This window comes from Musca domestica, unplaced genomic scaffold (genome assembly GCF_030504385.1).
Source record: "Musca domestica strain aabys unplaced genomic scaffold, Musca_domestica.polishedcontigs.V.1.1 24, whole genome shotgun sequence".
Lineage (NCBI taxonomy): Eukaryota > Metazoa > Arthropoda > Insecta > Diptera > Muscidae > Musca > Musca domestica.
The window spans coordinates 8162010-8177749 of record NW_026712272.1 but is presented as its reverse complement, the minus strand read 5'-3'; the positions used below and the strand labels follow the sequence as shown (position 1 = coordinate 8177749).

Below are 15740 nucleotides of genomic sequence, written 5' to 3'. Positions count from 1 at the left end.
AGCAGTAATATGCACCCTGTAACAACAATATTTGGGGAAATATATCAAATACAGCTCAGAAATACGTTTGCTCAATTTTATCGAGATCGGTTCAGATTTAGATATAGCTCCCATATATACATAACTTCGTCCGATTTACCTTTTATTGTGCACCAAACGTCTAATATTTGCCCAAATGGGATGGAATTCGGCACTTACGACCGAAGTGCAAAGCAAGTATGTCAAATTTGGTGAATATCGGTTTATATATAGCTATAGCTCCCATATATATTGTTCATCCGATTTTCTATTTTTGTCCTCCGCAGCAGTAATATGCACCCCGTAACAACGATATTCAGGGAAATGTATGAAATACAGCTCAAAAATATCTTTGCCAAGTTTTATCAATATCGGTTCAGATTTGGATATAGCTCTCATATACCTCAAATGGACAATACAAGTCCGAATTTAAAAGATACAAATGCTTCGGCATATTTATCCTTTGAATACTCCCATAAAAACTTTTGATTGTTATGTGGAGCTCTACTAAATTATCGAAGTGGTGTGGGGTATCATAAAGTCGGCCCCGTCCGACTTTAGGACTTTCTTTACTGGTTCTCAATATCTTCTTTGAATTGTTAACCCGTCTGCTCTTAGCCTTTCCTCAGGGAAGAATCAACTTTAGACATTGGAATTAGAACTGCTACCGAGCAAAAATGCTCGTAACAAAATAATAAGTTCACTAAGTACGCTTTGGCCCCAATAACTACTTAGAAAACAACTTAGACATGTCATAGGATGTAAATACAAGGTGGCGCAAAAGTAAACTTCCAATGTTTTTTGGCTGTAATTAAAAAAATGAAAAACTTTGATTCTTCTATAGGATTATTATACCCTTAGCCACATGGCGTATCATTTGATACGCCCAAAACGTGCCTCATCGAGACAACGGTTTTAGACCCTAGGTCTCTGTGGACCAAATCCGTTTCAGGACATTTGGAGTCGATCTAGCGATGTCTGTTTGTCGCACGATAACTCTCGAAGGGAGTATCCGATTTGATTTACACTTGATACATCGTAATATTATTGTCAAACTTAGATCGAGTACGGAGATTGGTCCTTGGTCCTTCTGGTACCTCCACCTCAAAGAAAATAATTTACTGCACAGAAAGAGGAAGGATAATCCGTTTTTTTTTTCTCCAGCTTTGCAAATCCTAATATTTGCATCAGTGCTAGATCAAGTGCGAAAATGGACAATATCGATCCACTTCATCCGCTACCTCCCCACAAAGGGTCAACATTTTGAATAATTATACCTGTTATAAAATGTCCGATTGTCTTCAAATTACACACATCATAATATTTTTTATTAACCCGAGGTCTGGTGTGAATATGAAATATATCGGTCCACTCCTTCTGGTAGCTCCCCCAAAAAGGTTTAAAATTTTGAATAACCAAAACGATCATTAAATCCGGAAGAGGCATCCGCTTCTCTTCAACTTACACACATCACAATATTTTTACTATCCCAAGGTTTGGTGTGAAGATGGGAAATATATCTGTCCACTCCTTCTGGTACCTCCCCCAACAAAGGGTCAACATTTTGAGTATCCATGAAGCTCATAAAACGCGAAAATAGCGTCCGATTCCATTCAGACTTGATGCATCTCAATTTTTCCATCAGCACAAAGTCTGTTACAAAGTAAAAAAAAACCGCTTAGTCCGAACTTTTAATACCCTCCACCATTTGGAAGGAACTTGGAAATTTTCAAAAATATGAAATTTAAAACAATTCCAGTGAAGAATATCGCTCAAATCATCAAAATAATTATAAGAGGATTTACCGTTATATGCTGGTTATACGAAGAAGTGGACCTGTATACAAATGTTTTAGGCATGCAGTACCCATTATAAACCTCGAATACGAAATTCGGGGGAATAATGTCGCTAAAATCAAAGCTAATATACCCTCCATAGAACGACGGATGACATAAAAACAGGAAAAAATCTAGTTTAGTTAAAATTTTCGGATTATTATTATTTTTATACCCTCCACCTTGGAAAGGAGGGTATATTAACTTTGTCATTCCGTTTGTTACATCCTTAAATATTCGTCAGCAGAAAATTCAAAGTCGATTTAACGACGTCCGTCTGTCTGTCTGTCTGTCTGTTAAAATCACGATACAGCCCACATTATTTGACGTAGAGCGCCAAAATTTAGCAGAGCTATTTGCATTGTGTCTAGAATGGTTGGTATTGAAAATGACATATATCGGTCCACGTTCTGGTATAGTCCCCATATAACGGTACCTCCCGATATTCGGTATTTTGATGATTTATGCCACATTTTTTCACGGATTTGTCTGAAAATTGGTATTTGTAGGTCATAACGGGTCCCTGAGCGTGTGGCAAAACATTGCATGTATAGGTCCACGTTGTGGTATAGCCCCCATATTAAGGTACCTCCCGATATTCGGTATTTTAGTTTTTTTTTGCCACATTTTTTCACGGATTTGTCTAAAAATTGGTATATGTGGGTCATAATGGTTTCCAGCTCCGGTGGTGAAACATTGCATGTATGGGTCCATGATTTGGTATAGCCCCCATATAACGGTACCTCCCGATATTCGGTATTTTGATGGTTTTTGCCACATTTTTTCACTGATTTGTCTAAAAATTGGTGTTTGTGGGTCATAATGGGTCCCTGAGCGTGTGGCAAAACATTGAATTATAGGTCCACGTTTTGGTATAGCCCCCATATAACGGTACCTCCCGATATTCGGTATTTTGATTATTTATGCCACATTTATGTCACGGATTTGTCTGAAAATTGGTATTTGTTGGTCATAATGGGTTCCAGCTTCGGTGGCGAAACATTGCATGCATGGGTCCATGATTTGATATAGCCCCCATATAACGGCCACATTTTTTTCACTGATTTGTCTAAAAATTGGTATTTTTGGGTCATAATGGGTCCTAGTTCGTGAGGCGAATCATTGTAATTATAGGTCCACGTTTTGGTGTAGCCCCCATATAACGGTGCCTCCCGATATTAGGCATTTTAATGGTTTTTGCCACATTTCTTCTAATGTTTCTTTTACCCTAAGGTGGAGGGTATTAAAAGTTTGGCCCAGCCGATTTCGCTTTTTATGACTCTTTGTGAGGGAGGTACTAGAAGGAGTGGATCGCAATATTCCATCTTCAGACCACACCTTGGGTGTAATTTGATGCGTGTAATTTGAAGATAATCGGACTCTTACATCACCGAACCGGATATTCCCTTCGAGAGTTATCGTGCGCACCAGCCAGACAGACTCCAAATGTCCTGAAACGAAATGGGTCTAAAGAGACCCAGGGTCTAAATAATATATAGCCTCTGTAGTCATATGGCTGAGGGTAAAAAAAGAAAAGAATATCAGAAAACTCGGTTCCGTCCCAAAAAATATTTAAAAAAAAAATTAAAATTAATTAACTGGAGTTATCCCGACATATTCATATTGCAACGGAAGCGGATTTTCTGGGGGAAATATCTGGAAACCCGATTCCGTCCCCAAGAATAAAAATTTCTAGCTCTAAAAAATGCAGAAAATTTCAAGTTTGTGCATCAAAACCCGCCGACTACATATTGTATACGAAGTCACGTCTGTCAAAGGCTTTGGTGAAATCGAGTCCAACATTCGTGGTTTCCATTTTGGCCCGAAACCAGCTTTTTACGAACGAATATTAGTTCCCTAGGTCATAAACTGTTGAGGGATTTTTTTCAATAAACATATGCAGTTATATGGATGCTATACCTCTGCATCAGCTGATTGAAAAACAGTCTATTGAAAAATATTTTCAAATTTCAGGTAAATATATTAAAAAACACGGAAAAACTCTAGTCATGGTAAAATTAAGAGGTAAAGTCATTTCAAATAAGCATTCCAAGCTCTCTCATTCCTGTAATTTAACTTGTCAGATACACGGCATAGAAAACAGGTTCCCATCTCTGATTTGTGTGTATATATTGAATTCTAAAAATAAATTTTGAAAATGACATGTCAAATGAATATTTTTTTTATCCTGATACCGGAAAAGTATTTTTTTCTTGGGGAACGGACCCGGATAACCGGATATTTGACCCAAAAATCCGGGTCCAAGACCCGGGTTACACCTGGACCTACAAAACCGATTTGGAAAATATATGAATCATTTTAAAGTTAATGAAACTACCTATCAAGCAAATGTTCACATGATGTGTGACGGTTCCAGAGTTGTATCAAAATAATTTTCAATTTTTTGGATCCGGATTTTTTAAAAAAAATCTTAAAAGCCAAAAAGGCCCTGTTCTGGGAGTCCATAAAATCGATGCCAAATTATAGCTGACACAAAAACCTTTCCAAAATGTTACAATATTTGTTATTATCTTTCTTGGATTTGGTTCTTTTGAACTCGGACAAGTCCGGTTAAAAAACTTTCAGGTTAAATATACGAATATCCGGGTCCGTCCCCCAAGAAAAAAATACTTTTCCGCAATCAGGGTGCAAATACCTAAATAAATACCTGATAGATACCTGTTTTCTATGCAGAAAAATTTGACAGGATAAATTACAGAAAATGCAGAGATGGGAATGCTTATTGAAATGACTACCTTTTAATTTAATAAAAATCCAATTGAAAACATAATCGTTGAATTATCCATGATTACAGCTTATAATTCGCCAAAAAAAAATGTGTCATTCCATCATCCAAACATTTTTGATTTTTTCTAAAAATCACAACCCAAATCTCCCTCACTCACTTCGAAACCCTACTGTGACAACAAACAGCGACACGCATGCCTTTAGAAAAATTAAAATTTCAACAAAATTCCAGTTATTATTATTTTGTCAATAAATGCGGTTTATTGACAACAACAACAACAACAGCAACAATAGCTCCACAACGCTCAACAAAACTCTTCGACTGCACCAAAATTGCATTCAAAACGAAAAACAGTATTCATGAACCATATCCAAAGTAAAAAAGAAAAACAACAACAAACAAGAAAACCTGCAACAACAACGAAATCAAATAACCATAAAAAAAACGTTTTCATATTGACCCACATTTTGTTGCCATATTGGAACTGTTGATGTAGTTTATTGCAGTGTTTCAATAAATTTTGGTTAATTTTTTTTTTTTTTTCTAAAAAAAAAACTTAACTTTTGTCATAAAATAAATTTTGGTCGCTGGGGTTTCGTTTTTGTTTTGTTTCTTCTTCTCTCACTTGCAACTGTCAACCAAGCGTTGTCGTCGCCTCTCCGTCTCCTATTGACAGACCTCCGAATGAAAAGAAATATCACCACGTCGTTGCAACAGATAACACACGGTGCCACGGAAGTCACGCAACGAATTGTCCTGCAATTGCTGATCGAAAACCTGTTCACCGAAAAAGAGAAGGGGGAGAGAGGACATGCAGTTACATATTTACAATTCGGAAATTATGTTGCTGCAATTATGTAATACTTACACCATCGTAGACTATGGTCGGCACGAATTGTGGCTTGAATAGGAATGTGACTCGCTCCGCTTCCAGTTGCAATGTGGTACCCAGACCGTTGTGCATGCACGCATCAATGTCACTGGATAGGCCCAGTGATTCGGCACACTAGAAAAAGGGAAAGTGAAGGTATTTTTAGGAAAGGTATGTACCAGAAGTAATGGAGCGATAAATTCGATATAACATAATTTACAGCAGAGATCTGGTTGAGAGAAATATTAAGAACTTCCACGTTTGAAAAGAATCGTTGATTCAAAATTTTGTGGGGAAGGAGTAGATCGATATATCCCATATTTAAGGACCTTTTGAAGGCATTGATTTATTAAATATTTCTTTTCACGTGTCTTTAATTCGGGGATTTTTTAAATAATATTTTTCAATGACCTTTAAAGGTATGAATTTTTCGAATATTTTTTTCAGCGACCTTTTAAGACGTGCATTTTTTTATATATATTTTTTTCAAGGACCTTTAAATTTTGGGATTTTTTTTAATAATTTTTTTCAAGCACCTTTTAATGCGCTGATTTTAAATTTTAAATTTTTTTCAAGGTACCTCAAATTCGGGTATGCTATTTAAATAATTGTTTTCAATGACCTTTAAATTTGTGGATTTTTTTAAATATTTATTTCCAAGCACCTCAGTAGAAATATTAGAATTCCGCATTCCATCAATTATGAAATTATGAAATTCGGGGATTTTTGAAATAATTTTTTTTTAATATTTTTTTCAAGGACCTCTGATGGCGTGAATTCTTCAAATAATTTTGTTAATGATTTTTTCAAAGTCTTTGAATTCGTGAATTTTTCAAATAATTTTTTTCAAGGGCTTTTAAGGCGTGGATTTTTCAAATATTTTTTTATAATTTTCAAAGTCTTTTGAATTCGGGATTATTTAAATATTTTTTTTTTCAAGGACCCTTTAAGGCGTGGATTTTTCAAATATTTTTTTTATAATTTTCAAAGTCCTTTAAATTCGGGATTTTTTAAATATTTTTTTTCAAGGACCCTTTAAGGCGTGGATTTTTCAAATAATTTTTTTCTACAAAATTAAAAATTTAATTTTTCAAATACTTTTTTTTCAAAGAAATTTTAAGGCGTGGATTTTTCAAATAATTTTTTTCTACAAAATAAAAAATTTAATTTTTCAAATACTTTTTTTACAAAGAAATTTTAAGGCGTGGATTTTTCAAATAATTTTTTTCTACAAAATTAAAAATTTAATTTTTCAAATACTTTTTTTTCAAAGAAATTTTAAGGCGTGGATTTTTCAAATAATTTTTTTCAAACGAAATTTTAAGGCGTGGATTTTTCAAATAATTTTTTTCAACGAAATTTTAAGGCGTGGATTTTTCAAATAATTTTTTTAACGAAATTTTTAGTCGTGGATTTTTCAAATAATTTTTTCAAAGATATTTTAAGGCGTTAATTTTTCAAATAATTTTTTCAACGAAATTTTAAGGCGTGGATTTTTCAAATAATTTTTTTCAACGAAATTTTAAGGCGTGGATTTTTCAAATAATTTTTTTAACGAAATTTTAAGGCGTGGATTTTTCAAATAATTTTTTCAAAGATATTTTAAGGCGTTAATTTTTCAAATAATTTTTTCAACGAAATTTTAAGGCGTGGATTTTTCAAATAATTTTTTCAACGACATTTTAAGGCGTGGATTTTTCAAATAATTTTTTCAACGACATTTTAAGGCGTGGATTTTTCAAATAATTTTTTCAACGACATTTTAAGGCGTGGATTTTTCAAATAATTTTTTCAACGAAATTTTAAGGCGTGGATTTTTCAAATAATTTTATTCAAGAACCCTCTAAGACGTAAGATTTTTAAATAATTTTTTCAAAGACATATTAAGGCGTGGATTCTTCAAATAATTTTTTCAAAGACATATTAAGACGTGGATTTTTCAAATAATTTGTTTATGTCCTTTCAATTCGGAGATTCCTTTTTTTAATAATTTTTTTCTCCGAGGAGAAAACATTCCTTGTCTATCAGTTTGTAAACAACAAAATGATCGTGTTTACTTGCCAAAGAGGTCAGCAGAAAATGTGTACCTTCGGTTGGCCACCAGAACTCAAGCGCCGGCCATGGTGATGGCCGCTGATATTAATCGGCCGTGTTATGAGAATAAATGCCGAATATTATCGCGAAAATATCCTGGAGGGTGTATTAAAGCCTTGTGCACGCAAACATTTTGGCCGCAGATCTTGGATATTCCAATAGGACTCAGCACCATCGCACTCAGCACTCGCCACCCAAGAATGGTTACAAAATGAGGTTCCTCGCTTCATTCCCAGCGCACAATGGCCACCAAGCAGGGTTGGCACTGAAAAAGATCGAAGTGTCGATCACCTCAAGCAAGCGCTTCGCCGGGAATGGACCAAAATACCGCAGAGCAACATTCGGGCAGAGTATGACGGTTTCATTGGCCGTTTGAAGGTCATAATTCGTACCAAAGTGACCAGTTTAAAAAAATCTAAATTTATTCTAAAATTTGATGCTATTTCCGACATTTTTTGCTCTCCTTTAAAAAAAAAATTAAAAAAGAAATGTAAAAATTATGGCGTTTGACTTTGTTGCATTTTTTTCTATTCAAAGTCGAACCCTATTGAAATTGGTGAGAATCGGTTCAAATTAAAATGTAGCTCCCATAGATATATATCTTCAACCGATTTCAGGTTAATTGTGCACCAAATGGCTAATATCAGCCCAAATGAACAATTTAGGCAATTCCGACTGAATTCATTATAGAAGCAAGTACTTCAAATTTGGTGAAAATCGGTTCAAATATAGCTATAGCTCCAATATATGTGTTTCATCTGGTTGGGGGTTTTTATTCCCTCACATATCAGATAACTTATGGAGCTCAAAAATACCTCTGCCAAATTTTATCAAAATCGGATCAGATTAGGACATGGCTCCCACATAAATCTCTAACCGATATGTGCACCAAATGGCTAATATCAGCCCAAATGGACTGAATTGTGGGGCTTCCGACGGAATTCAGCCAAAAAGGAAGTGCTTCAAATTTTATTGAAAACCGGTTCAGATATAGCTCGAAAATGCCTCTGCCAAATTTTATGGAGATCGGTTTAAGTCTTTATATAGCTTCGACATACATCTCCTTCCGATTGTACTGTTATTGCTCACCATGTAATATCTGCCCAAATTGAATAGATTCTTTCATGTTCAATCAAATTTTACCATTTGGTGAAACTCGGTCAGGTATATCTATTGCTCCGCTAAATATTCTTTAATATAATCCTTATCGAAGTCATATCATGCACTGCGATGTTATTTGGTTCATAGTTGGTATGATCTACTTCACATAAATTTCCAATATGCTATACACGCATATACTAAATACGCATAGTGGTGTAGGGTATCATATAGTCGACCCCACCTGACCCTTCCTTACTGGTTTTTTCTTCTCATTTTTCTCGCTGGCAGAAATCCCTCCTTGTGTACACTTACCTCTCGAATATCCGTCACATCACGCTTTCTCATTTGACAAACGACAAAGTTGACCTGTGTTGCCTGATCCGTGGTTTGTTGCAGAACGCATAGCTGTTGGCGATTACCTTCGCATTCTTTAGGTCCATGTTGGCAGAAGAATTGAACGAGGCCATTATTGTTGATTGACTGGAAGGGTAAGTCAGAGAAAGAGAATCAATTATATAAGAAATGCATTAAAAGGAAATTCGTAAGCTTCACTCACCTTTGATTTACCGAATGGCACCAACGTTATGTCGATATAATCCTTTAGACCATCATAGTTGGGGCCCAATTGTGAGCCAATAAAACGTATACTATCCGGACACAATGACTCATAGAGAACCATTACTTTCAACTAAAAGAGGGGAAATGAAATTTTGGAATAATAAATTGTGGTAAAGGATAGAGTCTGCTCCAGAACAGCATGAATGTAAAAGTTTTTACTACGATAACCAGTTTTCTCTTTACGATATCTGAGAAAATTTCAAAACTAGTAGATTCGTACAGGTTCTGGGAGACCAATAATTAGACTTTGGGAAGGAATTTCAGTCCCTATTTTATGTCTCTAGTTAAGGAAATCCCTTTTCAATTCATCGTTAATAGACTCTTGGCTCCAGACTCCGGACCATATAAATGAGCTTTCTGTTTTTAGCTCGTCTAGAAGGAACTTCTTTGTAAAAGCTCTTCTAAATCGAACTTTCATGCCTCCAGCTCGTCTAAAATCCATTTTCTGCCTCCAGTTCGTCCTAAATGGATTTTCTAGCTTCAGGTCATCTAAAATGGATTTTCTTCCTTTAGCTCGTTCCAGCTCGTTCTAAATGTATTTTCAAGCTTCAGCTTGTCTAAAATTTACTTGTTTCCTCTAAATCGTCTGAAATAGACTTTTTTCCTCTAGCTCGTCTAAAATGAATTTGCTTCCTTTAACTAGTCTAAAATTGACTTTATTCCTCCAGTTCGTCTAAAAGTTTTTTTGTATCAGCTCTTCTAAAACGGAATTTCTGGCTCCAGCTCTGCTCCCGTCAGATGGACCTTCTTCCTCCAGCTCGTATAGAAAAGGCTTCAGCTTGTCGTTAAAAAATTACCTGACTCCAGGTCGCCTTTAAAGGATTCCCTGACTCAAGCTCGCCTATAAATGATCGTGTAATAAAGCTAGTCTATAAAAAAAACACCTGCTTATTATCTGCTCTAAAAAAGAATACTGCACTCCATCTGCTCTAAAAGAAGACTACTGGCCTCCAACTCATCAAAAAAAAAATTCCCTGGCCTCCACCTCATCTAAAAAAGGCTCCCTGAAAGTTCAGCTCGTCTATAATATACCTCCTGGCCTGCAACTTGTCTATAATAGACCCCCTGGCCTATAGCTCGTCTATAATAGACCCCCTGGTACCAGCTCGTCTAAATATACTGCCTGGCTCCAGCTTGTCTATAAAAGACTGCCTGGCTCAAGCTCGGTTATAAAAGACTGCCTGGCTCAAGCTCGTCTATGAAAGACTCCCTGGCTTCAGCTCGTCAATGAAAGACTCCCAGGCTTCAGCTCGTCTATGAAAGACTCCCTGACTTCAGCTCGTCTATGAAAGACTCCCTGGCTTCAGCTCGTCTATGAAAGACTCCCTGGCTCCAGCTCGTCTATGAAAGACTCCCTGGCTCCAGCTCGTCAATGAAAGACTCCCTAGCTCCAGCTCGTGTATAAAAGACTCCCTTGGCTCCAGCTCGTTTATACAAGACTCCCCCTCTCCAGCTCGTCTATACAACTTTTTGGCTCCAGCTCGTCTATAAAAGACTCCCTGGCCTCCAGCTCGTCAATAAAAGACTCCCTAGCCTCCAGCTCGTCTATAAAAAACTCCCTGTCTCCATCTCGCCTATAAAAAACTCCCTGGCTCCAGCTCACATTTCAAAAACTCCCTGAACTCTTAAAGACTCGTCTACAAAAGACTCCCTAACTTCAAATAGTCTATTAAAAGACACCCTGGTTCCAGCTAGCGTTGAAGAGACTCCCTGCCTTCAACTCGACTAAAACAAACGCCCTGACTTCCACTCCACTAAAATAGACTTCCTGACTACAACTCGTCGAAAGTAGACTCTTTGACTTCAACTCGTCTAAAACATACCTCCTGACTACAACTCGTCGAAAATAAATTGCCTGACTTCAACTCGTTTAAAATAGAATTAATGTCTTCAACTCGACTAAAATAAACGTCCTGACTACAACTCGTCGAAAATAGTCTTCCTGACTTCAAAATAAATTCCCAGGCTCCAGCTCACCTAAAATAGACTTCCCGACTTCCCAACTGGTCTAAAATAAGAGTTCTGACGTGAACCCGTATAAAATAGACTACCCGACAAAAAAACTCGTCGAAAATAAACTCCCAGACTTCAACTTGCCCAAAATAGACTCTATGACTTCAAACTCGTCGAAAATAAATTTCCCAGCTTTAGCTCGCCTGAAATAGACTTCATGGCTTCATCCGTCATGGCTATATCGACTTCGTCGCTTCAGCCCCTCTAAATAGGAGTTTATTTTTACTTACCTAAAATAGACTCTCTGGTATAAACTCGTCTATAATAAACTCTTGGTTTCAGGTCATCTCTAGCGCATCTATAACATACTCCCTATATCTAGATTGCCTAAAAAAAATATATTTCCTGGCTCCAGCTCTTCTAAAATAAACTGAATTTTTCTTCCCGTCTAAAACAGACTGCGTGGCCCAGGCACGTCTAAAATACACCCATTGACTCCAGCTCAGCTAAATTATAATTTCTACCTAAATTTCTCCCAAATCAGACTATCTGACTTTATCTCGTCTAAATTTACTTGCTTACGCTCTTCTATAAAACATCTTCAATAGCTTCTCCTCTCTAGCAGACGTCACTAACCCATTTTCGAGCCTATCAACACTTTTTGTTTTTATTTACCACCAACAACACGTGATTATCACCAACTCCCACCCTTCCCACTTCGCATTAAATCACTTCTCCTCCAATAAAAACAATAAAAACTAAATGCTGTTAATCACTTATTTTAAAATTCTTGTTCTTTATCTTCGACGATCCCAACATAATCTCAATATTTATTAGTTGTTCTGTTCTGTTCATTATTCCAATCACCTTTTCTTTGACAGCATTCGTTTGTTGGGTTAATGCACTGCCGGCATTCAAAGAGACCGCCAACGCACCAAGGGCCAAAATCAAAGACAATGACAATTTTAATTTCTGTAAAGCCATTCTCGTGACTATGTCGAACTTGTAATTTGAAGTTAAGGGGATTTTTTTTTTGGTTAATGTGGGGGAAATTTAAATCAGAGTTTCTGTTGTTGTAGTTGTCACTAAATTTTATTTTCGTTTTTAATTAGTCCCGAAGATTTTTATTGGTGTGCTCGTATTACTGTTTTCCGCATTCAACTGATTTGATTTCTGAAAACGTACACCGTTTGGACTCCACGCCACGCCACAGCACAACACTCGGCTCGATCCACTCAATTCAAGCCAACATTTCGATTTCGATTCAGAAACAAAAGAAAAACTATTCAACGTCGCCACATCGATCGCTTGGTTGACGACTGACGAGGTATCGCTGCCGTTGACTGACGCCAGTTGGGTTTTAACACCCCAAAAAAAGGTTGTTAATTTGTTGCTGTTGCTGTTGTTGTTGTGATCGATCGTTTAATCACACACAGTGGACGTAGATTGTCGTTGGCGTTTATGCTCCGTCGCCTATGTCAAGCTTGGCTTCAGCGTTGTTTGTTTTGACAACTCTTTGCTGGCGCGGGAGATCTGCGAGACCTGTTTATTGACCAAAATTTCATTTCTCTGTCACATTGTTTAACATAAAGGAGGCCACCTGAATACACACACTCTCACTCTCTCTTTCTCTGCCGTTATTTTTGGCAGCATGCATTGCAATGAGAGAGTGTTTTAATGGAAAACAAATAAGGCTCTCCGTTGAGTGTAAGCCTAGTTGATTGTTTTTTTTTTTTTTGGGGATTTTATTGAATTCACAAAACTATTGAAGGCCATTTTGCATAATTAAATGTAAACATTGCAGAATGTGAGGCCAAAATTAGCATAATTTAAGATAATTTCTATTATAAAGTCTCTCAATTGCCAGTAAAAAGTAGTTTAGTTTGAGAAGTCACAAAGCAATGTGGAGCCAGGGCTGGACAATATAATAAACAGTTATTCTAGTGACAAAATATCTTTTGAAAGTAATTTTCTTGACAACAGATTATTAAAAGGTCCACACAGATGGCATTGAAGGTGTCGATTGTTGTGGAATTCTTGGTTTCAGCTCGTCTATAATAGATTCCCTGGTTATATTGGAGATAAGCAGTCTTTATGGACCAATCATGGCATTAATAGACTTACTGCCCTGAGCCCATGTCTAACATATTACTGGCTTAAGTGTACTTTTAATAGACCCTCTGCTTGTCTAAAATAAGCCCCCCCATGGCCATAAAACACTTCCTGGCCCCAACTCATCTATAAAACACTTCCTGGCCCCAGGTCGTCTATTATAGAATCCCTGATCTACAACTCGTCTATAGTAGACTACCTAGCTCTAACTCGTCTAAAATAGACTTACTGGCCCCATTTAGTCTAAAATTGACTCCCTAATTCCAGTTCCCCCAAAATAGACTCCATGACACCACAAGTCTACAAAAGACTTCCTGGCTTCAGTTATTCTAAAGCGGACTACATCTGCAAGATAACCAATTGATAAATTGTCTGTAGTAAATTTCTTGGATTTAGCTCGTCTCTTAAAGACTCCGTAGGCAAAGCTTACCTGTAATAGGTAGGGTACATATCGTAGAAAATAGAATCTCTGGAATCCACTAGAATCTTCTTCCAACTTTTTTATTATATATTCCTAGTCTCAATAGACTCCTTGGCTTCAGTTCATCCAAAATAGACCCACTGGCTTCAGCTCGTCTCTTATAGACTTTCGTCTATAACAGACTCCTAAATCCACTCGTATGTTATTAACAACTCGGTTTCAGCTCGCCTCTATAGATTTCCTGTCTCTAAATCGTCTCTAATAGACTCCCAGGTCTATTCTTGTCTATTATAGAGTCTCTAGCTTCAGCTCGATTATAAAACACTCCTAGGGGTTTTATAAACAGAAGACTTGGTAAACGCCTTCAATAAACTGAGGACTTTTAAAGGTCTTCTATTCACTGAGGTCCTGCAAAATAACTTGTTTGGAAATATGGTATCTTTAAACATCCCTATGAAGACCTTTTGAATGGAGAGCCTTTTTAAAAGTTTCCTTTGACCTTCTATCTTCTTTCTTTAATTAGCAATATATTTGGGTACAATATCTGTTTTCAAAAGTGTTTTTTTTTAATTTCAAAACTCAAGAGTATTTCCATATGAATAGTGCATCTTTCAAATCTATAAACTGTTTCCTTACTTATTTGTATAAAATAATTAACTAATTATTATAATATAATTATTCCGTAACATGATTTAACATTTAATATTTCTTCGAAAAGATTTTTGAACACACACACACAAAACTCTATTGTTCAAAACTGTATTCAATTCAAATAAGTATTCCTACGGTCATAGATGATGAACAATTATTTTTTTTAATAAAATTTCTGTGGAAATGAAAAAAGAGCAAATAATTTACATAAAAATAACAATTACAACAAACAAATTGAAAGTTAAGTTTAGGGGGGTGTAATTTTTGTACTATCATTCTTTGAAATATTTCGAAACTATCCAATATTCCAAAATGGCTTGAGAATAATATTATATTAATAAACTTATGGTGAGAGCATGACAAATTAGGTGTAGACCATGGTAGAAAAATACAGGTAGATGCATCAACGCTTAGGAGAATTGATATGTCAAACATTTTTAAATTTTCATTTTCGATTCCAAAATTGATTTGACAGTTCATTGTCCCAGCAGCTGTGTCGTCGCGTCTACCTATATTCTTCTACCATGGTATAGACAAAAAAGTTGTCTCATCTGTTATCTCTGAAAAAAGTGCTTCAATAGACGTCGTTCATGCTGTAAAAGAGGTTCAGTATCTCAAAATACAAAATATTTAATATTTTTATGACTCTTTATTATTTATCAATTAAAAACGAAACATCGACTTTGTTTACTTTTACATTATCCAAATATGTCGTGAAATATAAAAATAGAGAACTTAAATAGCAGAAAAATGAATAAATTGTTTTCGAAGTCGAGCCCTGAGTGACTTGACTGGCCCAAGATCAACAATAGTGATATCTGCCGGAAGGGAAAATTTTAAAACTTTTTAGTCTATACCTTTATTTGTCTATGGTGAGAGTACATAGAGGGCCTTTTTTGAAAGACTTAGGCTGGAAATACATAAAGAGCATATTTGGCTGGCTTAAGTCACCGACAGGCTTCTTCGTAGATGAACAAAGGAGTTTTAGGTTGACTTAGTTCGATTTTGGGCCCAGGCTCCTTTGTTCATCTCCGAAGAAGCCAGCCGATGACTTAAGCCATGTATGTATATGTATTTCCAGCCTTAAGTCATCAGCTGGCTTCTTCGTAGAGAAACAAAGGAGTTTTAGGTTGACTTTGTTTGATTTTGGTCCTACGCTTCTTTGTTTTTTTTTTCGAAGAAGCCAGCCTATGACTTAAGCCTGCAGACTTAAAGGCGAGAATACATAAAACGCTTTTTTGACTTTATTTAGTCGTCGGCTGGCTTCTTCGTAAGTGAAGAAAAAGGTTCTAGGTTGACTTAGTTCGATTTTGGCAA

At 36.2% G+C, this 15740-nt stretch overlaps 1 protein-coding gene across 1 annotated transcript; it reads right to left on the bottom strand.

The window, feature by feature from the left end:
• Nucleotides 1-5150: 5150 nt before the first annotated feature.
• LOC101888679 (GILT-like protein 1) lies at nucleotides 5151-12603 on the bottom strand. The gene is made up of 5 exons (XM_005191442.4): nucleotides 12107-12603; nucleotides 9225-9356; nucleotides 8981-9148; nucleotides 5471-5608; nucleotides 5151-5379 (listed from the first exon to the last, which is right to left on the bottom strand). Exons 1-5 carry the CDS (start codon nucleotides 12221-12223, stop codon nucleotides 5269-5271), a joined length of 666 nt encoding a protein of 221 aa, XP_005191499.1. The 5' UTR covers nucleotides 12224-12603; the 3' UTR covers nucleotides 5151-5268.
• Between the last annotated feature and the right edge of the window lie 3137 nt (nucleotides 12604-15740).

Excerpts from the sequence above, each read along its gene's own strand:
- LOC101888679 (XM_005191442.4), bottom strand. The coding sequence starts at position 12,223 with ATGGCTTTACAGAAATTAAAATTGTCATTGTCTTTGATTTTGGCCCTT. Across the intron at positions 5,609-8,980 it reads ATGTGACGGATATTCGAGAG|TGTGCCGAATCACTGGGCCT; the intron begins GTAAGTGTACAC and ends CCCTTTTTCTAG. Across the intron at positions 5,380-5,470 it reads CGACCATAGTCTACGATGGT|GTTTTCGATCAGCAATTGCA; the intron begins GTAAGTATTACA and ends TTCGGTGAACAG.